Source organism: Myotis myotis, unplaced genomic scaffold, assembly GCF_014108235.1.
Source record: "Myotis myotis isolate mMyoMyo1 unplaced genomic scaffold, mMyoMyo1.p scaffold_m19_p_2, whole genome shotgun sequence".
Classification (NCBI taxonomy): Eukaryota; Metazoa; Chordata; class Mammalia; order Chiroptera; family Vespertilionidae; genus Myotis; species Myotis myotis.
Window position 1 is genome coordinate 36,924,762 of NW_023416324.1, and position 22,697 is coordinate 36,947,458.

The 22,697-nt window shown below is 49.2% G+C and overlaps 1 protein-coding gene and 1 non-coding gene across 2 annotated transcripts in view; one reads left to right on the forward strand and one right to left on the reverse strand.

Annotated features, from left to right (window-relative positions):
- Positions 1 to 7,963: 7,963 nt before the first annotated feature.
- On the reverse strand, positions 7,964 to 8,067 carry LOC118677877. The gene has a single exon (XR_004974598.1). It is a non-coding gene; the product is annotated as a U6 spliceosomal RNA (small nuclear RNA).
- A 9,157-nt stretch (positions 8,068 to 17,224) lies between these two features.
- MROH7 (maestro heat like repeat family member 7) overlaps positions 17,225 to 22,697 on the forward strand; it is a 37,539-nt gene continuing 32,066 nt past the window's right edge. Inside the window, exon 1 of the mRNA XM_036353061.1 lies at positions 17,225 to 18,519. Within this exon, the coding sequence (XP_036208954.1) occupies positions 17,295 to 18,519 (1,225 nt within the window). The 5' untranslated portion in view covers positions 17,225 to 17,294. The remainder of the gene's footprint in view (positions 18,520 to 22,697) is intronic.

Below are 22,697 nucleotides of genomic sequence, written 5' to 3' on the forward strand. Positions count from 1 at the left end.
CCGGCTCTGGCTTTTGGCAGGAGGAACAGCTCTGAGGCAGACTCCAGGCTGCCAGTGACACATCTCCTCCGGAGACAGACAACCAATTAAGGTTCTGAGCCCTACTCTGTGCCTAGCACTGTGCTAGGCTCTGGGGACCCAGCTGCTGCCCATGACTATGGTGGGAGAGAAGAAACGGGGGGGGGGGAGGGGGGTGTATGGAGGCGGTGCTGCTGGAGGGGCTCAGCCTGTAAGGGTGTACCAATGTCAGGGCCCAGTGTGGGGGGCATGATGGATTAAAGAGACACAGGGAGTTAGGAGCTCAGAGGAGAAGCCCCAACCATCTGGCTGGGTGGGGTGACTTTCAGGGGAGTCATGGAGACCTTGGGGAATCATGAGGGTCAGAGGCCAGGGAAGGAAGACCAGGGCTTGCTGGGGGACATGAGCAGTGCAGTGTGACTGGGGTGTTGCCATTGGAAATAGGGTCCTGGCTGTGGTGTAAGAAAAGCATTTTGGGGACCATGCGTGGGAGGATGTGGTGAGTGGTAAGGTTTGTTAACGAAAAAAAAAACATTAAAACCTGTAAAGAATTTTTGTGAGTTTATTTGAGCCAAACTGTCGACATATGCTGGGAAGCAGAACCTCAATGAATGGAGATAATGCTCCGGAGAATGGCGGGGTTACATTTGTATTTATACATTGCAATCAAAGGAGGGACGTAGGTGGGTACATGAAATTCACTGGTGATAGGTTAAGGAGGAGGGATAAAGCAAAACAGGGGAAACCCCTGGGATTGGATAAAAAGTAAAATGATGGACACATACTTAGGTGGATGCAGGATCAATTAACATGATAAGTGTTAGGTTAGGTGGCTCAGGAGGCGGCGCAAGAAATAGAGTCCAGTGAATCAGAAAAGAAAGGAAAGGAGAAGGTTTATTCTGCGTCCCGGGAGACCCACGTACCCCCAGGACAGGGCACGTGGATTCACACCAACAGGGAGGGGGGGCGCTTTTTTTATACTGCGGTTGGGTGAGGGGCGGGGACATGAGCTGAGGTAGTCAGTTGAGGAAGTTTCAGCTGCAAGGGGTCACGGAGAAGCCAGTATCTGTGTCTGGCACGTTGATCCGTGAGAAATTCCAGGGGAAGTCCATTGTCTCATCACATGTCTGCATGTACCTGATCCTGGGCTTTCTCCAACCTAACAATAAGGAAGGAATTTGTGGTATCTGTCCTGGAGCCCAGCATATTTGGTTGTGCCCCAAGAAGCTCCAGAAGAAGGGACGTTACAAGTTACCCAGACATTTCAAGGGTATGTTATCATAGATGCAAAAAGACAGATAGGCTCAGTTAAGGTAAAGGTTGACCTTGTCAGTGAAGATACCGGCCTAGGACGTAACTGCCCACCATAACTGCTTTAGTTAAAGTTTAATTTCAGACCATCCTCTGAGTTTGCAAGACTGCCACGCAGGCCTCCCCTGAGCTTATCAGGTCAGCATGTGGCCCCTTTTGTCTACAGGTTTCCTGAAGTTGGAGCAAACACAAAGGCCTGTCCCGGCTTCAGGCCCATGCCCGCTGTGGCAAAGTCCAGTATGGTCTGCACCGGCCCAGAAATAGGGCCGGCGTCCAGAACTTCCGGGCCAGGCCGTGCTGTCCCCATCGGGCCGGCTCAGTCCGCTCGCTCCCGGTGGTGCTTCGGCTGGTGCTGCGCCCAGGCCCGCAGTTGGAGTCCGCGTGGCTGCCAGACCCCAGGCAGCGGCTGGGCCCAGGTGCCCGCTATGTAGAGAGAGCACGTGAGTGCACGGCCAAGCGCATGTAAAGGCAGAGAGCGCGCATGCTCTTTGTTAAGCTGGGATTATATTATCTGGGGCTTGGGAAGGACCAGGCCCCCTTTCAAAATAACCCATCCATTTCCCAATCCCTCCTGTGCTTGAGTGGGGTCCTTCCCCTCTCAACTCATTTCCTAGATCTTCTGGGGTCTGTCTCCCTCATCCAATCTGATCCTTTTTCCAGGCTAAGCCCTGCCCCTTAGTTCCTGCTGCCCACGCCTCCTAGTGGGAGCGCCTCCCCTGTGCCAGCGTGGCTTCTACTGCACATGCACCCAGCAGAGGAATTTCCCCTTTACTGTTCACTCCTCCGCCCTCCCCCCCAAAGTCTGGGTGAGTGGACTGACTGTACCCTGGGAGATTGAAAAGCCAGGGGAGGGAGGGTGTGAAGCCCTTTGGTGGGGCAATGCTGCAACTGCCTAGTAAAGCAAGCCCCATTGGGTTCAGCTCCCCAGGCCATCCAACTCAACCATGTCTAGCTACGTACACCAACAGGGGTGCTCTGGGAGGTGAGCCGCCCTGGGTTGCCCCAATAGTGAGCTTGGCTCCAACTGTTGGTGGTGAAACAGCACCAGGTGTTAGACTGGTGGAGTCAGACGGACCTCGGTTTAGCAATCGGTACTTGAGTTCTGGCTAAGAATTCTGAGTCGAGACTCAAACTATAGAGAGAGGTCATTTAGAAAGTCACAGAAGTAGAAGTGAGCTGTAGAAGAAATGGCGTCAGGAAACAAGCTACAGAGGCAAAGGAAGGGCTCTTGGAGTTTAAGAGAAAGGCAAGGAAAACATGCCTGGGGGGAGGGGGCGGGGAAAGGTGGCCCCTGCTCTCTAAAGAGAACTCAGATTGGGTTCTTTATTTTGAAGGCTTTTATCTGCTCCCCAGAGGTGGAGAGTTTAGGATGGTCCCAGGGAGGGTCTCAGTAGAATATTCATTAGCTTTCCAGGGGTGTCCCCTCAGGCTCCTGGCTTCCACTGATTGGTCCGTGTAGTAATCAATGCAGCTGGTCAGCTGTGGTGTAGCTCCCTCTGGTTTTGCTGCTTTTCTGGGCCTGGAGCTGAAACACAGCTGAGGCCTACATGTCATCTCTAGGGCTTAATGCTTAAGGATGTGGTTGTGCAAGGGCTTGTGTGTGTGTGTGTGGGGGAGGGGGGTCCCACGAGGCTATTTCCAGGCCCCCTTGTTCCTCCTCTAAAGGGATCTACCAAGTGACTAGTGACATGTGGTCCAAACCACATGACCAGCGACATGAAAGGTCAGGGGGTCTAACCCGCATGACGAGCAATACGCCAGGGGAGGAAAGGTTACCTTGGGGCAAGGTCTTTGTTTTCCCAGTTCTGCCCATTGCTAGGCACTCAGGGCTTTCCAACCTGGTGCCCTTCTGTGTGTACCTGGCCCATTGTCCTTGCTGTGCTCATGTCTGCCTAACAGCCTGCCACACACCTGGAGGTGACGGGGAGCCTTCACCTATGAGATAAGCAGGTGTTAAGCAGAAAACCACGGCCCCAAATAACGTCACTCATGCTGGAAGTCCTCGATACCAAACCTAGATGTAATACCCGATGTAACTGTAATGTCAACCTTTCCCAGAAACATTAAATCTTAATCAACCAGTATGGAATTTTCTGGTCAAGCACCTGTAAGTAAGGTCATCTGTCACCCGGGCCCTCTCCATTCCCCTAGAGCAGCGGTTCTCAACCTGTGGGTCGCGACCCCTTTGGCAGTCGAATGACCCTTTCACAGGGGTCGCCTAAGACAGTGATGGCGAACCTCTTGAGCTCGGCATGTCAGCATTTTGAAAAACCCTAACTTAACTCTGGTGCCGTGTCACATATAGAAATTTTTTGATATTTGCAACCATAGTAAAACAAAGATTTATATTTTTGATATTTATTTTATATATTTAAATGCCATTTAACAAAGAAAAATCAACCAAAAAAATGAGTGTCATAGGTTCGCCATCACTGGCCTAAGACCATCCTGCATATCAGATATTTACATTACGATTCATAACAGTAGCAACATTACAGTTAAGAAGTAGCAACAAAAATAATTTTATGGTTGGGTCACAACATGAGGAACTGTGTTTAAAGGGCCAGAAGGTTGAGAACCACTGCCCTAGAGGCAGTCTGCTTGATGAAACCCCCTCCCTTCTTTTCCTCAAAGACAAGGATCATGGCCCCGAAGTAATCCTTTCTTTTCTTTCCCTAATAGCTCCCTTTCCCCACCCTGCTGCCTATCAAGCCTTCCTAATAAAATCTCCTGCCTTCCCCTAAGAAACAATCCACTTTGCCTGAAATAATCCACTCTTTTAAAGTCTGAGTCCCACCCTTTTTTTTTTGCCCAAAAAACTTCCATTTTGTACAACCCCCTAGGACAGTGATGGCGAACCTGTGACACGCGTGTCAGAGGTGACACGCGAACTCTAATTGCTTGATGGGCTGCAGCTGGTTCACGAATTGCTTAATCAAGTTAATTAGACCTCAAGTTTACGCAGGCAGGTGGAATTCGTCTTTTGACACGAGATGCACTCAGCTTTGCATTTTGGAGGGTGACTCTGGAAGCTGGTATTGAAAAATGGGAAACTAGATACTGTGTGCCTTGGCCGGTTTGGCTCAGTGGACAGAGCACCAGCCTGCGGACTGAAGGGTCCCAGGTTCGATTCCGGACAAGGGCACATGCCTGGGTTTTGGGCTCCATCCCTAGTAGGAGGCTGGTCTCTTCTGGCTCTTCCACAGCCTTCCCTGGGCCCAAATCTTAGCACCATGGATTCTGGAAGCGGACATAGAGACAGAAACTCGGCAGATAAATGCAGCCTCTTTGGACCAAGATCCCTCCAGAAGTCTGATCTGGAGGCATTGCCACCAGCCCTACGGAGGAGCCCAGAAGCCTTCTCCAGTGGAACTGAAGCGCATGCAGGCCACCCGATGGTGGAAGAGCCAGCAACCTTCACGCCACCCAAGATGGACCTCCCAGCGATGGGAGGGAAGAAGCAACCAACTCGGACCCACAATCTCAAACCCCATGACTTGAATGTGCTCACACCCACCGGCTTCTAGAGCTTTCTCTTCCAATGACTCTGAAGACAGGGTGTCTGGCACCCACTTCCTTTATTACCCTGGCTCTGACATAGGAATGGTTTGGGTTTGTTGTTTTTAAACCTCTTAACCTGGGGCTAGAACTGGAGGCATAGTTGGTTTTTGAGAAACATTAGTGCAAAGCTTGTCCTTGTGTGGAAGAAGCCATTGTGCATTGCTTTAATTTAAAGTTAGACTAAATACTCTCAGCAGTGATGTATGGGGGGGCCTCATCAACAATTTTTGCATTTTTAGCCTAGACAAGAACTCAGTCATTGCTTATGAGGTAGAAAATGTTTGTGTTGCTCCCAAACCAAGCCCCTCCCACACGCCCCCCCCCCCCCCCAACCAAGGCTTCTTTTTTTTTCTCTTTTTCTTTTAAATATCATGGATTTTTACAGAGAGGAAGGGAGAGGAGATAGAGTTAGAAACATTGATGAGAGAGACACGTCGATCAGCTGCCTCCTGTACACCCCCTACTGGGGATGTGCCCGCAACCAAGGTACATGCCCTTGACCGGAATCGAACCCAGGACCTTTCAGTCTGCAGGCTGACGCTCTATCCACTGAGCCAAACCGGTTAGGGCTAAACCAAGGCTTCTTGATTCCTTTACCAGGGTCAGCAAGGGCATGGACCAGTTGGGGAGCAGAGGTACTCACTGACTAGTTTCTGGCCCTCTCGGCGGCTGGTGCTGTGTGCTCCATCCTTGTTGGTTCGGGGACCTAAAATCTGCTTGAGATCTGGGCGTGAAGAAAAGCCGGGTTTGGCAGGGACCCTTCTCCTGCGTGGAGACCGGAGCCCTGGCTATGGCTGTTGGGGAGAGCCGGTTTCTCTTTTTTTAAAAAAAATATTTTTATTGATTTCAGCGAGGAAGGGTGAGGGAGAGAGAGAATAGAAACATCAATGATGAGAGAGAATCATTGACCGGTTGCCTCCTGCATGTCTCACACCAGGGGTTTAGCCCACAACCCGGGCATGTGCCCTGCCTGGGAATCGAACCTGACGCTCAACCACTGCGCCATGCTGGCTGGGCAAGAGGCACTTCCTACTGTGGTGCCTCCAGGGCAGTTCTGTGGGGCAGGGCTTCTTTTTCACGTGTCAACAAACAATTTATTTGTGTCTTCTGTTATGCTCACGTCTCTTACTTGTTTTGACAATAAAATTCCTTCCTACTTTCTTAAAAAAAGAGAGAGAACAAATAAACTTAACTATCCTGTAATCCAGTTCCTACCTTGCCTTCCCCATTCTTCCTTACATCCTCTCCTGAATTTCAAATTCATAAAAGAAACTCCAAACTTTTTCTCTGGAGCATTTGAGATCTTGCTCTCCCACATATGTCACCACTTTGGGCTCAGATAAACTCTTATAAAAATTTTCTACAGGTTCGGACATTTCTCACATCTACATTGTCAATTACATTATTGTTTTGGGTGGTACCCAGTGACATTTTTGTTGTTAATCCTCACCAGAGGATATTTTTCCATTGATTTTTAGAGAGAATGGAAGGAAGGGATGGGAAGAGAGAGAAACATCAATGTGAAAGAAACACATCAATTGGTTGTCTCCTGCACTTACCTTGACTCCCAACCGGGGCCTGGGATTGAACCTGCAACCCAGGTTTGTGACCTTGACAGGGACTCAAACATGTGACTTCATTGCTCTGGTTGATGCTCCAATCACTGAGCCACACTGGCAAGGGCCCAGTGACGTTTTTCTATCTAGTCATAGGTAATCTTAATTAGCTTAGTTATTGCTCGTCCTTATCATGGAATCTAGGTTTCACTTCGGAGTCTCCCGGCCCGCCCTCATTCCCTTCCTGCTCCACCTTTATTTGTGCCGGGGGTGGGAGGCAGGGTGGAGGAGGAGGAAGGCGAGACACCCCAGGCAGCGTCCTAGCTTCTGACTTTGGGCCAGTCCTTTACCTCCTCACAGACTCCCTGGTTGGGACGCTCTTTGCCCTCACCCCCCTATGCATGGAACTCCACCTCAGGTCTGCTGCACCCCAAGCCTTCATGCTCCTGAGACCCAGGCAAACAGAGGCATAAAATCAGCGGGGCTTTTATGGAGAGGCTTGGGCACAGGTCAAGGAATTCTGTCTTCACTTGAGTGAGGTCATTTCCAGGCAGTGGTCGAGGGTCTGAAGATAGATCCTTCTTTGGAAGTGTAACCAGTGATGTTGGTGGTGAAACTGTACCTCGGTTCTTAAAAAAAAAAAAAAGAAAAAGAAAAAAAAAATATATATATATATATATTGATTTCAGAGAGGAAGGGGAGAGAGAGAAACATCAATGATGAGAGAGAATCGTTGATTAGCTGCCTCCTGAATGCCCCCTCCTGGGGATCGAGCCCACAACCCAGGGATGTGCCCTTGACTGGAATTGAACCCAGGACCCTTCAGTCTGCAGGCCGACGCTCTAGCCACTGAGCCAAACCAGCTAGGGCAGTGATGGCGAACCTTTTGAGCTCAGCGTGTCAGCATTTTGAAAAACCCTAACTTAACTCTGGTGCCGTGTCACATATAGAAATTTTTTGATATTTGCAACCATAGTAAAACAAAGACATATTTTTGATATTTATTTTATATATTTAAATGCCATTTAACAAAGAAAAACCAACCAAAAAAAATGAGTTCGCGTGTCACCTCTGACAAGTGTGTCATAGGCTCGCCATCACTGGGCTAGGGCCTCAGTTCTTTTTTAAAAAAATATATATTGACTTCAGAGAGGAAGGGAGAGGGAGAGGGAGAGAGAGATAGAAACATCAATGATGAGAGAGACACATCAATTTGTTGCCTCCTGCAGGCACCCTGACTGGGGCCTGGGGTTTGAGCCTGCAACCAATGGACCTTGGTTCGTGAGTTCAGCAAAGAAAGATTCAGAGCCAAGAACTCAGATACGGAGGTAGAAGGGAGCCACAGAAGAAATGGACTCAGGAAACCAGTTACAGAAGCAAAAGATGGACCCTTGAAGCTTAGGAGAGGGAAAGAAAACGGCAATGTGCCTGAGGGTAAGGAGAGGGGGACCAGAAAGGTGCAGGTGTGACCTGGGGGGGAGAGCGTGCTGGGTCCTGCCGCTTGAGTTTTTTTTTTTTAAAGTATGGAAAACTTTATGAATTTGTGTGTCATCCTTGTGCAGGGGCCATGCTAACCTCCGTATTGTTCCAATTTTAGTATCTGTGTTGCTGAAGTGAGAACTTCTTGAGGGTTTTAAAGCTGGGACTTGCTCTAGCTGGTTTGGTTCAGTGGATAGAGAGTAGGCCTACGGGCTGAAGGATCCCAGGTTTGATTCTGGTCAAGGGCACATGCCCAGGTTGTGGGCTTGATCTCCAGTAGGGGGCGTGCAGGAGGCAGCCAATCAATGATTCTCATCGTTGATGTTTCTATCTCTCTCTTCCTCTCCTTCTCTCTCTGAAATCTATTATATCCTATATAATAAAAGGCTAATATGCAAATAGACCGAATGGCGGAACCACCGGAAAAAACCAAACAACCGGTCGCTATGATGTGCGCCGACTACCAGGGTGTGTGTGTGGAACATGGCGGGCATTGGCCGCAGTGGGATGGTGGAGCAAGTGAGCGGGGGTGCCAGACCAAGGCACGGCACTGGTCGCTGTCATTGGGGCGAGCCTCTGGTGGTTACTGAAAATTCTTTGCTCCTGTGCTCTACAGTTCCACCCGATGCTCGCACCTGCTGCGGCTCTGGCCCTGCTCGCACCACTGCCAGCACTGGAGCTGCCACTCACACCCACTGCCAGTGCCGGCCCTTCCCACACCTGCTGCCCGTGCCCAGCACTGGTCCCGATCACTCGGCACCATCAGCAGGTGTGAGTGGTGGCTGCTGACCCTGATTACCCCTGAGAACTTCTCCACCTCCCCTTGCTCTTGAGGGGCGATTGAGGCAGCAGCCGCCGCTTACACCCACTGGTGGTGCCGCCCCACTTGCACCCGCTGCTGGCGTTGGCCAATTGCTCTGGTGGGTGTGAGTGGGGCCGGCGCTGTCAGTGCGTGGGAGCGGTGGTGGTGGTGGTGGCAGGAGCAGGGCTGCCAGCAGATAGGACCGGGGCCGCGGCAGGAGGGACCGGGCGGGGGCGTGGAGGATGGGCTGAGACCTGCCCTTGTGCCTACTGCAGCCTTTCGGCCCACAGTTCCTTTCAAGGTACACGAATTTGTGCACTGGGCCCCTAGAGTATATATATAAAAGCCTAAGCAACTGGCCGACCGGCTGACCATCTGGTAGCTATGATGCACGCTGACCACCAGGGGGCAGATGCTCAATGCTGGAGCAGAAGCCACAGGCATGGAAACATGGAACAGACTGATGAATCTCAGAGGGAAGAGGGGAGGGGAGAGGGTGGGAAGAGATTAACCAAAGATTTTATGTGTAGACAGAGAACCAAGATGGCGGCATAGGTTAACGCCGGAGTTTGCTGCTTTGAACAACTACTTCAAAAGTGAAACCAAAAAACGGAAGGGACATCACCCAGAACCACAGGAACGCTGGCTGAGTGGAAGTCCTACAACTAGGAGGAAAGAGAAACGCATACGGACACTCAGAGGAGGCGCAGTGCTGAAGTCAAATTCTGAGGTGCGGAGTGCGCGGAGCAGGCTGGCGGCGGAGGGCGCGGTTGGCGTTTTCAATCGGGAGGGAGTCGCAGACTCTGAGCTCCAGATCCGGGCGAGTCTTTGGGGACCCAGACTCAAACGGGAGAAGCGGGACTGTCTGGCTTCGGTCAGAGCGAGTGCAGCTTTCTCTCCGAGCTTTGCAGCGGGTGCTGGGACTCAGAGAGGCAGAGCCCCTGGGGACAGGACTGAGAGCCGCCATAACTGCTCTCTTTGGCCCACCCTGTTGATCCTGTTCGACCCGCCCCGCCCAAGCCCTGCACACAGGCATTTGCCGGATAGCCTCAGGCAAACGCCAGATTAGCACCTCCCTAGAGGACAGAAGTTCTCTCACTGCTGACACAGCTGATTCTCATAGCCACTTGGCCTGGAGGTCAAACCCTCCCTGGAATTAGCTACAACAATCAAGATTTAACTATAAGACTGCGAACAAAGACCACTAGGGGGTGCACCAAGGAAGCATAACAAAATGCGGAGACAAAGAAACAGGACAAAATTGTCAATGGAAGATATAGAGTTCAGAACCACACTTTTAAGGTCTCTCAAGAACTGTTTAGAAGCCGCCGATAAACTTAATGAGATCTACAAGAAAACTAATAAGACCCTCGATCTTATATTGGGGAACCAACTAGAAATTAAGCATACACGGACTGAAATAACGAATATTATACAGACTCCCGACAGCAGACCAGAGGAGCGCAAGAATCAAGTCAATGATTTGAAATGGGAGGAAGCAAAAAACACCCAACCGGAAAAGCAAAATGAAAAAAGAATCCAAAAATGCGAGGATAGTGTAAGGAGCCTCTGGGACAGCTTCAAGCGTACCAACATCAGAATTATAGGGGTGCCAGAAGATGAGAGAGAGCAAGATATTGAAAACCTATTTGAAGAAATAATGACAGAAAACTTCCCCCACCTGGTGAAAGAAATGGACTTACAGGTCCAAGAAGCGCGGAGAACCCCAAACAAAAGGAATCCAAAGAGGACCACACTAAGACACATCATAATTAAAATGCCAAGAGCAAAAGATAAAGAGAGAATCTTAAAAACAGCAAGAGAAAGAAACTCAGTTACCTACAAGGGAATACCCATACGACTGTCAGCTGATTTCTCAACAGAAACTTCGCAGGCCAGAAGGGAGTGGCAAGAAATATTCAAAGTGATGAATACCAAGAACCTACAACCAAGATTACTTTATCCAGCAAAGCTATCATTCAGAATTGAAGGTCAGATAAAGAGCTTCACAGATAAGGAAAAGCTAAAGGAGTTCATCACCACCAAACCAGGATTATATGAAATGCTGAAAGGTATCCTTTAAGAAGGGGAAGAGGAAGAAAAAGGTAAAGATACAAATTATGAACAACAAATATGCATCTATCAACAAGTGAATCTAAGAATCAAGTGAATAAATAATCTGATGAACAGAATGAACTGTTGATTATAATAGAATCAGGGACATAGAAAGGGAATGGACTGACTATTCCTGGGGGGGAAAGGGGTGTGGGAGATGCGGGAAGAGACTGGACAAAAATCGTGCACCTATGGATGAGGACAGTGGGTGGGGAGTGAGGGCGGAGGGTGGGGCGGGAACTGGGAGGAGGGGAGTTATGGGGGGAAAAAAAAGAGGAACAAATGTAATAATCTGAACAATAAAGATTTAATTAAAAAAAAAAAAGATTTTATGTGTATACTAGGGTTCCTTGGCCTGGCCATGGGGATCGGGCTGAAACCAGCAGTCTGAATCCCCAAGGGGTCCCAGATTGTGAGAGAGCACAGGCCAGGCTGAGGGACCCCACTGGTGCAAGAATCTGTGCACCAAGCCTCTAGTCCAGTGGTCGGCAAACTGCGGCTCACGAGCCACATGCAGCTCTGTGGCCCCTTGAGTGTGGCTCTTCCACAAAATACCACATGCGGGCACGCATGTACAGTGCGATTGAAACTTCGTGGCCCATGTGCAAAAGTCAGTATTTTGTGGAAGAGCCACATTCAAGGGGCCAAAGAGCCACATGTGGCTCGTGAGCCGCAGTTTGCCTACCACTGCGAAACAAGTATACAAGATGAGTGTGGATGGGAGAGTTGGAAGGGGTCGACCTTAGTGAACATATGTCAATCAGATTGAGGACGTTCTTAGCAAAGGCCAGCTTAGGAGTACCCTAATTAAGTTAACACCTTTCGTACTGCTCAGGAATTTTCTCGTGTTTTGCGCGTCATCTGTTACAGACCGCTCACGAGTGTTCTCGTTTTTCACGCCCATGGAAAAAGGAGCGAATCTAGATACTTATGTAAATTTTGTTTGGTCCCTCTTCATAGAGGAAAATGTTTTAGCAGTACCATACGTTAAAAAAGTACTAGGAGCTTTAATTGTTTAATTGTTTTTGTAAATAAAAATGTTATAATTATTGAAAAACAACATCTAAACTGCATTATGATGATTTAAATAACGTGCAGTTTGCCCGAAAACATGCAGTCCCTGGCGTATGTCTTAGAGAATTCTATGCGGTACGCAATGTGTTAATAACAATGTACCTACCTATACAGTTTAAGTTTAAAAAATTTGGCTCTCAAAAGAAATTTCAATCATTGTACTGTTGATATTTGGCTTTGTTGACTAATGAGTTTGCTGACCCCTGCTCTAGTCCATATATATAAAAGGCTAATATGCTAAGTGTCCTACCATCTCACCAGTTGCTATGATGCACTCTGACCACCAGAGGGCAGACGCTCAATGCAGGAGCTGCTGAGCTCTTGGCAGTGACTTGGCAGCAGTGGTTCTCAGGTGATACACCCCAAAACCAGAGAGGAGGAAGCCTGATTCCTCAAGGGGCTGCACGATTCCACCTTTGGCCCAGGGTTACATTGTTGCTGGGACACCGTCAGCCCCGAATCTGGTTTACTGCACACTTGCGTTTGCATTCCACACCCTGTATGACAGCAACTTTGCAGAGTGCCCTCTCATACTCCGGGACCCCTTGTGGGATGTCAGAGGGACAGTTTCGGCCCAATCCTCACAGGCCAGGCCGAGGCACCCCACCTGCCAGAGGTATCCTGCTTACTCCGCAGAAGCCCTTCGAGCGATGGTGCCACCCTAGGTGTGGGCAGAGGTTGGCTGTGGAGCGGGTCTGGGCGAGACAGACAGGCCACCTTCTAATTAATTGTCTTTCAATGTGCATGGATTCGTGCACCAGGCCACTAGTACATATATAATAGAGGAGATCTTAGGGGCTGATCTTAATAGAATATTCATCAGCTTCATGCTGATGGGGCAAAATGAGATTTATTCCCTTAACTTCATTGTCCTTGGGTGTGGCTGGCACAAATGGCACTAATTGGATATCTGCTATCTATCTCCCTGAGTAATTTAAGCTATTTATCCTCTGGTTGGGAGGAGATGTGTAAACCATTTACTCTTAAGTGTCCTTGGTTAGGAAAGATAGGCTTTTGTGATTTACTAGATGGCTGTAAACCGCTTGGCCCTTTAACTATGTGTTTCCTTATTCCACTCGCCTGGCTCACCAGCCTGTCTCAGAACACCTAGCTGCTTCTCCCTTCAGTGCCGGGGCCCCATTGGCTGGGAACTCCTGAGTCCTGGTGACCTCACAAAGACGGTGACACCGGGCTGGGCTCGGGGAGCCTAGGTAAGCTGAGAGGTGGCTCTGGGAGAGTCCCCGGGGTGAGGGCCTTCACAGTCCACAGGTTACCACCTAGACCCCACCCCCTGGGTAGACCTCTCTCCCCTCTGGCTGTAATTCCACAGTTAGAACTTCATACCTTTGGCTTACAGATAAATTTTCTATTACCATGTGGATGCCCCAGGTGGAGGTAACACATTCAACTTCCCATCAGCAGCTCAAGCCTCATGGAGAAAGTTTAGACTTTCAAGTTCTCAGAGAGTGGTGGGTGGGAATTGGGGGCAGGGGAAGGAGAAGAGAGTGAGAAGACCAGGAAGGGAGCATCATCGACCGGGGGAAAGAGAAGGCAGATGACCTGGAAGCACCATACAGAGTTATCGCAATATTATTAACCGTATTCCTTATGCTTTATATCCTGTGACTATTTTGTAACTACCGATTTGTGTTGAAAGAAATTTTAAAGGAAGATCTTTGTGGCTCAATTTGGGACCATTGTCAAGAGGGGAGAGGGCAATTCCAAAACCAGCTCCGAGGCAATGGGGGCTTCACTGGGGTCTGGCAGTAGTGAGAGAGACATGGGAATATTAGATCTATCTATTATCTATCTATCTATCTATTTATCTATCTATCTATCTATCATCTGTCTGTCTATCTATCTATCATCTATCCATCCATCTGTTTTTTTACATGGGAAGATATTTAGGAACTTTTCTGGAGCCAAAATGAGCAGAACTCGGCTAAATCAAATGCAGCAAGTGAGGGAGAGAGCTGTCAAGGATGATACTGTTTCTGGCTTGGATAGTGGTGCCAGTTTCTTTCAGTGGAAGAGAATAAAAGAATCCAATTTGGGGAAAAGATGGCACGTTCTGGTTTGGATTGTCTAGATCTGAGGTGTCCTCATGCCAGATGTATGTGTGCACTGGCATGCGTGTGTGTACACATACTCACACGAGTGCCTAACATTCTGGGCCCATCCACCTCATAATCGTGTTCTCAGCGAGGAACTGGAAGACCCACTGAGAGCGTCTCCTCCTGAGCGACCAGCAAGGGCTGGAGGGCTCCCTGAGGTGGGGAAGACAGGATGGGAATCAGCCAATGATTCTCCAATCATGGGCAGGACTGGCTGTTTTATGACCGTCCTCTGCCCTCCCCGTTTGCGGCCCTGGCTTTGGAGCAAAGGCCAAAAGGTAGCATGTGGCTGTCAAGACAGTAGTGAGTTCCTTTCACTCCCCTGGGACCCACCCAAGTCCCTCAAGAACCATCACTCTTTTCAATGCACAGTGGCCTTTAAAAAAAAATCTTTTAAAATGTTTTATTTTATTTTATTTTATTTTTAGAGAGAGAAAGGGAGAGGGTGAGAGAGATCGAAACATCAATGAGAGAGAAACATCATCAATCGGCTTCCTCCCACACGCCCCCTACTAGGGATTGAACTGGAAACTCTGGCATGTGCCCTGACCAGGAATCAAACTAGTAACCTTTTGGTGCAGGGGACCATGCTCAACCAACTGAACCACACTGGTTGGGCCTTTTTAATTGATTTAGATTTAATTGACAGAGAGAGAGAGAGAGAGAGAGAGAGAGAGAGAGAGAGAGAGAGAGAAAGAGAGAGAGAGATATTATGGTTGCCTCCCTGAACCTGCCACCTTCTGGTACACAGGATGACATTCCAACCAACTGAGCCACACCTGACCGGGCACACATGGCCCTTTAATGGAGGGCAAATGTGGGCTGCCTCAGTAATGGTCAGGCTGCTCTGAGGTCCCTGCAGGATGGAGGGGGCTGAAGGAATAGGAGAAAGTGTGTGCGTGTGGGGAGAGCTGCTCTTTTCTCATGGAAGAGGGAGAGGCAGCCAGGGCTGAGACCTGTGGTTTCCGCCCAGTGACCTGGTCTTGTGCATCTGCTGTATCAGAGGGTACAGGTCACACTCTCCCACAGCCCACACCAGCTAGGCTTTCCAGCACCTTATTCACTCTCCGGGCTGGATCTGGCTCCTATTTTTTCTAGGTTGAAAATCCTCTCTTTGATAACCACGGTGTGTGTGTGTGTGTGTGTGTGTGTGTGTGTGTGTGTGTACAGGTGGAAGGGGAGATCAAGGGAAGATCCAGGGCTTTTTGGAGCCTAAAGTGGTTTTTTTTTGTTTTTTGTTTTTTTTTTTTTATAATTACGAGGCTCCCCTTTAAGGTAAAGAAGACAACATTGTGAATGCAAAATTAAGCACGGTCCCTTTGTAAAGGGGTTGCAAACAAGGAGCCCTGGCATTTTAAACTGAATTAGCTTCAGGGTAAAAGTGCTTCTGGTGCCGATGGTGAGCCTTTCCTGCTCCTGAGGCAGGACCCAAGGCTGTGCACGAACTGCTTGCTGGGAATGAAGGCAGCTCCCCCTGTGCTCCGCCTCACTTTCCCCACCGCACAACCGCCCTTCCTCCTCTCTGCCCAGTGCCTGGCGGGAGGCATAGAACACATAGCAACCATTATAGAAGGCCTTCGGTGGCTGTGTGAATGACCCCAGGCGGCAGGCTTTATGCTCCCATCTTAGAGACAGGGAAGAGGGGATCAGAGGGGGAAAGTCCCTTATTACCCAAGTTCACTAATATTAGTAAGAGGATGAGGTGGGATTTGAACCCGGGACAGCATGACTCCAAATCTATGGTCTTTCCAAAGCCAAGTTATAAAGATGCACAGCCAAGTTTGTGGAACAAATGATTCAGTGAGTGAGTGCATGAATTAATAATGAATGAATAAGTGATCAAATCAGCTAGTGGGGGAATGGCTGGGCGAATGAAGAAGAGATAAGAGGATGGAACAACAAGCTTATTTGTTGAACCTTTACTGGTGCCAGACTCTTAGGGATCGTATTGTCCAGTGGGGGATCCAGATGCTGTGTGCCGAGAAGGGGAAAGTGGACCAGAGGCCTTGGGGACTCACAAGTGGACCTCACTTGTCTGGGGGACCTGGAAGGCTTTTAACATTTGAGCTGAAACCTGAGGTGGTGAAGCTGTGGGTGCTAGTCAAGGAAGGAGGCTGGAGAAAGGGGTGCCCAATGCCAGAAGGCCCAGACTTAACCCAGGAGCCTGACTCCTTGGAAAAACTAAAGGAGCTGAGTGGGGAAGGGAGTGTGGATGGGCAAGAAGGGTGAACAGGGAGTTGGGGCAGACACAGAACGGCCTTTTGCTAAGGATTGAGGGTGCTGTCCTGAAGACAACGGGAAGGGATGGGGGTAGGCAGACGGGCGGCATAAACAGATGGTCTTGGCTGCCCTGAGGGTCATTGGGGTGAGTGACCTTCCTCCCCTTGGCCGCCACTTCAAGTGTATAATGCAGCAACAATGTCTAACTTCTGGGACTCTGTGTGTGTGTGTGCCTGCCTTGTAGGCTTTGCTCAGTAAGTATTGAAAAAGCCACTCTTCACCTGACTTGATCTCCTTCTGTGTCTCCTCCCAGGGGCCCACTCCTGCCTAAGAACACCATGCATGCAGGTGAGCTGTGTCTAGGGGAGGGGGTGGAGTGGGGTGGGGGGGAATTAGGGAGTTGGCCCCGCAGTCAGACTGCTGGGTTGAGGCAAGGCTGTGCTTTTGACGATGATCTCAGGGTCTCTTCTATGTAGCCTGCCCCACTCGGAACAGGCAAACTTTTAGCGGGAGCAGGCAGCTCTGCCAAGGCTGCTGTGGGAACCTTGGGCCATAGCCATTTGCAGAGTAGTTTTAGCAAGTTGGGGGTTGGCTGGGAGCAGTGTGACCAATAAGGTGCTCCTCCTCCCCTTTTTCTCCCTCAGGCGGGAGAGGTTCCTCATCTGTCTGTATTTGTGGACTTCCTACCGTGCACTTGGCACAGTGCTAGGTGCTGGGGATGCCCCAGGGACTAAGATATGCATGGTTCTTGCCCAAGTGGAGTTCAGGTCTGGCAGGGGCGAGACCACTAATTGAGTCATTGGAATAAAGTGCACTGAATATTTAGTCGTGGAGGTTGGGGCTGGAAAGGTGGGCTGGGCGTGGTCATGGAGAACATTGTAAGTGACACAGGGGCCTCATTTTAAAGAGAGCAGGGGTCCTTGGAAAGATTGTAACAGGTGAGGCTTGGCTGAATTTGCCTTCTCTCTCAGGAACACTGCGGGGAGCTCAACAGTCAGCTGTCAGAGAGAAGGGACAGTGGCATTGACAGACCTCTAGACAGGCATGGCTCTGAGTCAGAGGGCTAGTCTGGTCCTCTGTGAAGACCCAAAGAAGACACCCAGTTTCAACTCCACTGGGGCCCCAGGTTTAGGCTCTGACACCATCTCTGGGCCAAACCCAGACACAGACCTTGTTCCTGCCCTGAATGTCCCCCCGAGTCCTGGCTTGGCTCTTGTCCCAGACCTTCATCCAATTCTGAGTCCTGTCTCCGAGGAGGCCCCTGGCCTCGTGTCTGATAGCACCCCCAGTCCTGATGAGAGCGGGGCCGTGGCTCCAGCCGCCCTCCAGACCACCCCTTCCCCCTCCGGCGAGGCCCTGGGCCTGGAGCTGAATCACATCTCGAGGCCCAACTCACAGGGGGCCCTACATCCAGCCTCACCGCTCATTCCGAGCCCTGACTCTGCTGAGGCCCAGGGTCCGAGCTCGGACAACCACTCTGGGCTGAAGTCTGAGGAGGCCTTCAATCCCCACTCAAGCAAGGCTTTTGAGTTGGGTCAGAATAACTCCAATCCTTCCAGGTCTGAATCCAACCCATTTTTAAGGACCTTTTCAAGAGAAGCCCTCGTTCTGGGCCACTGCCTCTCCAGGCCATGCTCCAAAGCGCTCCTTATCCCAGCCTCAGGCTCAACGGATTCCCCTTCCAATCACCTGCTCAGTGTGGGCTCAAGAACCATCTCCAAGCTGGACCTGAAAGGGGCTCCAGGTTCCTGTGGGACCCTCAGCCCAAACACCAACGAGACCATCAAGTTGGTTTCCCAGGACATTTCTGGGTCTGTTTCAAAAGGATCCTTTGGTGCAGCCTGGAACACGAGTTCCAAGGGAAACATCAATGTGGCTTTAAATAGCAATTCCAGGTCTGATTTGAACATGACCGTCACTCAGGCCTCCTGCTTGGCCCTGATTCCTGGCTTCCAGGATGATATCAGCCTGCGCTCCAGCACCCATAGGCCCAACTCGGTCCTTTCTCCAACCTCGTGCATGACCTTGATAATGGGCTCCAAGGAGACCCTGAGTCTGAGCTCTAGCCTCATCTTTAGCGATACGTCCACCCTGACCCTGAGCAGCCAGCAGGATGATTCTGAGGACAACACCATCCGCACCGTGCCCCTGGAGGAAAGCCAGAGCTGGAGCGAGATGGCCAACGCCGAGATGAGCCGGTTCCCGCTGGTGTTCCCCACCTGCAACACGGCAGACAAGGGCACTGCAGCCTTCCACAGCATCCCTGAGCGTGAGTATGGCCAGGGCGACAGCCTGAGAGCAGGCACTGTCCTGGGAGAACCTTGTATTCAGACTTGTGGGGCGGGAGGGGGGAGAGGGAGAGGAAGGGAACGGCATTCAGTGGATAACATGCAACATATTCATTATGCCCAAGAGACCCAGTGCTCAGCTTCTGCTTGTTGGGCGACTTGGGACAAGCTACTCAATCTCTCCGAACTTCAGTATCCTTAACTTTAATAATCTCCATAGGATAATACTTTTATTATGTCCAAATTACAAGTTGACTAACTTTATCTTCCTTTCCAAATGTATGCGTCTTTCTTTCTTGATAAATTTCAGACCTGGCTGTTCGGGTCAACATTTTTTTTTTCCTTTTCTTTGTTCAGGTCAACATTTGACCCGTGGAGTAGGCAGGCTTAGCTCATCTCTATTGATTTTTGAGGTTCCTCCCTGAGCAAAGCCTTGGGGTTCTACCTGGAACCAGCGCTCACTCTGACATGCCAGTGTTCTGTAAATTAATCTCCTAACAGTTTTTGATGTTGTAAAGATTTCCTTTCATTTATTTATACCCCCAAATAGTTTTGTTTGTTCATGGACCAATACCATATTGCAATGAAAAAAATTTACCATGGCTTTGTAAATATGTATTCATATCTGGTAGGGTAAGAATCCCTCTTAAAAGTTCTTAAAACTAGTCTGAGGACAACAGCACCCAAACCGTGCCCTGGAGTCTGTTAGTAAGCCCTCATTCTTCCATACACATTTTAGAATATTTTTGTCTAGGCCTAGGTCCTCAAAAAATTTTCTATCATTTTTTTTGGAATGCTATTAATTTATCTATCAAAGTTTTCCTTTATATAGGATACTAGAGGCCCGGTGCACAAAATTTGTGCACTCGGGGGGGGGTGTCCCTCAGCCTGGCCTGCACCCTCTCACAGTTTAGGAGCCCTTGGGGGATGTCTGACTGATGGCTTAGGGGAGCGGGCCTAAGCTGGCAGTCAGACATCTTTAGTGCTGCTGGGGAGGCAGGAGAGGCTCCCGCCACTGCTGCTATGCTTGCCAGCTATGAGCCCAGCTTCTGGCTGAGTGGCGCTCCCGATGTGGGAGTGCACTGACCACCAGGGGGCAGCTCCTGCATTGAGTGTATTTCCCCTGGTGGTTAGTGCACATCATAGCAACCGGTCATTCCACAGTTCAGTCATTTTGCATATTAGCCTTTTATTAGATAGGATATCCTTTACTAGAATTAACAAAAACTCTCTATCAAAATGTATTGCTGTTTTGTTTTGTGTTGTTAATCCTCACTCGAGGATATTTTCCCATTGCTTTTTTAGAGAGAGTGGAAAGGAGGGAGAGGGAGAGAGAAACATTGATGTGAGACACATCAATTGGTTATCTCCCACATGCGCTCCTACCAGTGTGGGGATGGAGCCTGAAACCCAGGTATGTGCCCTTGACCGGAAATCAAACCTGAGACCCTTCAGTGCATGGGCTGACGCTCTAACCTCTGAACCACACTGGCCAAGGCCTATTGCACTTTTTAATAGGCTAATTCCTAGGTATTTTATTGTTTTTATTGCTATTATGAATCATATCTTATTTTCTAATACAATTCTTATTTTGTACTGATGATGCTAATGATGTAGAGAAATTTTGTTTTTGCATGTTGAATTTTAAAAAAACCCCAGCTTGAGATATAATTTACATATCTTAAAATTTACCCACTTTAAGTGTACAATTTAATGTTATTAAAATATACACAGAATTGTGCAATCATCACCATAATCAATTTTAGAACATTTTCATCACCCCCCAAAGAAACCCCAAACCTAATTTAGGTATCACCACCAACCCATGCCCTTCAGCTCTGGGAACCTACTATTCTACTCTCTGTCTGTAGAGATTTGCCTGCTTGGCATTTTATATAAATACTAGAGGCCCGGTGCACAAAAATTTGTGCACTTGGGGGGGAGGGGGGTCCCTCAGCCCGGCCTGTGCCCTCTCGCAGTCTTGGACCCCTCAGGGGATGACCATCTGCTGGCTTAGGCCTGCTCCCTGGGGGATTGGGCCTAAGCTGGCAATCAGACATCCCTCTGGTAGCCCAGGAGCCCTCAGGGGATGTCCGCTTGCCAGCAGGGAGCAGGCCTAAGCTGCAGTCAGACATCCTTAGCGCTGCTGAGGAGGCGGGAGAGGCTCCCACCACCACCTCTGTACTAGCAGCAGTCAGCCTGGCTTGTGGCTGAGCAGAGCTCCCTCTGTGGGAGCACACTGACCACCAGGGGGCAGCTCCTGCATTGAGCGTCTGGCCCCTGGTGGTCAGTGTGTGTCATAGTAACCAGACATTCCCAGTCATTCTGCTGTTAGGGTCAATTTGCATATTACCTTTTTATTATATAGGATGTGGTCTTCTGTGATTGGAACACTTTAACCCTGTTTCATCCCTCCTTCCAATTTATATGTCATCCTGGTGATGCATATTCATTCTTTCTTAACCCTATACATATTATTTTATGTAGTTAATGTTCTTATATTAACCCCAATATGAGCCTCTTTATTTGCCTTCATGCTTATTGCATCTCAGACCTTCCCTCTGCCATTGATTTCCTTGAGCCTGAAGTATGTCCTTTAGACTTTCCTTTAGTGATTCTGCTGGTGATGAACTTGGTCATTTGTTTCTGAAAAATGCCTCTAGTTCCTTTCATTCTTTTTAAAAAATCTAAAACAATAAAAACTTGCAGAAAAGTTGAAAGCACCATATAAAACTTGTGAATGATTGGATAAGTTGCCAAATGATGCCCCATCACCCCTGAATTTTAGTTTTTATTTCTTACAAAAGAGGACAAAAGGTAACCATCAAAATCATGAAATCAGTATTCATACACGGGTCACATTTCATTCCCAGACCCCACTCTGATGTCACTGACTGTCTCAGGAATGTTTTTCTGGAAAAGGAGATCAGCTCCAACTCACTCATTGCGCCTTTTTGTCTCGTCTGTTTTGTTTCTTCAGTCCTTAGCCTTTCCTTGACTTTCTTGTTCTTTTCTTTTTATTTTGAATATGAGGCATCCGGCCAAGGGGGCAGCAGCTGATCCGAGCTCAGTGCTTGGAGGGGAGTCATCCATTGATCCCTTTTGTCATTTCAGGAGGCCTCATCCACCGCCCCTCCCCCCCCAAAACAAAACAAAACAAAACAAAAAAAACACACACAAACAAACCTGAGAAAGTCTCAGAGGCTTGGTTAGCAGTCTTGTCGATGGGTTCCTGGCTAGATTCAGTCACTGGTCCGTGGTGGCATCCTGGGCAACCCCTTCCACTCGCTGCTTCAGGCCGGGCAAGCCCTTGCTGGCCACGGCTGCAGGGCCTGCGAGGTCGTCAAGGGGAGCCAGGCGATGGTGATCTCCTGACGTTGCCGATTACGGGCCAGCTGTTCTGTAAGTTGTGCCTTAGTTTGGGTTTGTCTGTTTCCTCATGATCATGCCCCGCCATGCACGCCTGGCAGGAAAAGCACAGGAGTGGTGCTGGCTTTCTCGCATTGCCTGCTATGCAATGGTGGTGCGTGCTTTTGACTTGCTCCATTACTGATGATGGTTATGTCAATCACTTGAGTGAGATGGTGGCTGCCAAGGTTCTCCTCCGTAAAGTCACTGTTTACCCCTTTGTCATAAACATCATGTGGGGAGCTACTCTGAAACAGTGTAAATATCCCCATCAGACTTTCAATTTACTCATTTACTTATTTACATCAATGTAGAGTCGTGGATTCCTAGTTTATTCAATGGACTACGTCATCTGTTGCTGCCATGACTTATTGTGATACTCAAACTTCCCCCAATTTGACCAGTGGACTCCCTTCCAGCAAGCTTTTGTGTCCCGGTGACAGATCCCCGTTGTTCTGTGAGCTCCCTTCCTTATTTCCAGTATAAGATGTCTCTTTCTTGGTTTCTGGCTGGTCTTATACTTTCTCTGCCCAACGCCTAGAGTCAGCCATTTCTCCAAGGAGCCTTGTCCCTTTTAGTGGAGAATGGTATCCTTGGTGTTAGCTGTTTTCACTGCTATTGGGATACCTCTGTGTTCCCTATTGGCTCCATCTTCCAGCAGCCTCTGGTAGCCAAGATGGCCCTGAAGTTCCAGGCTCATCAGAAGGAGATACACTCTCTTAAATAAAGAGCTCCATTGCCTTGCTCACCC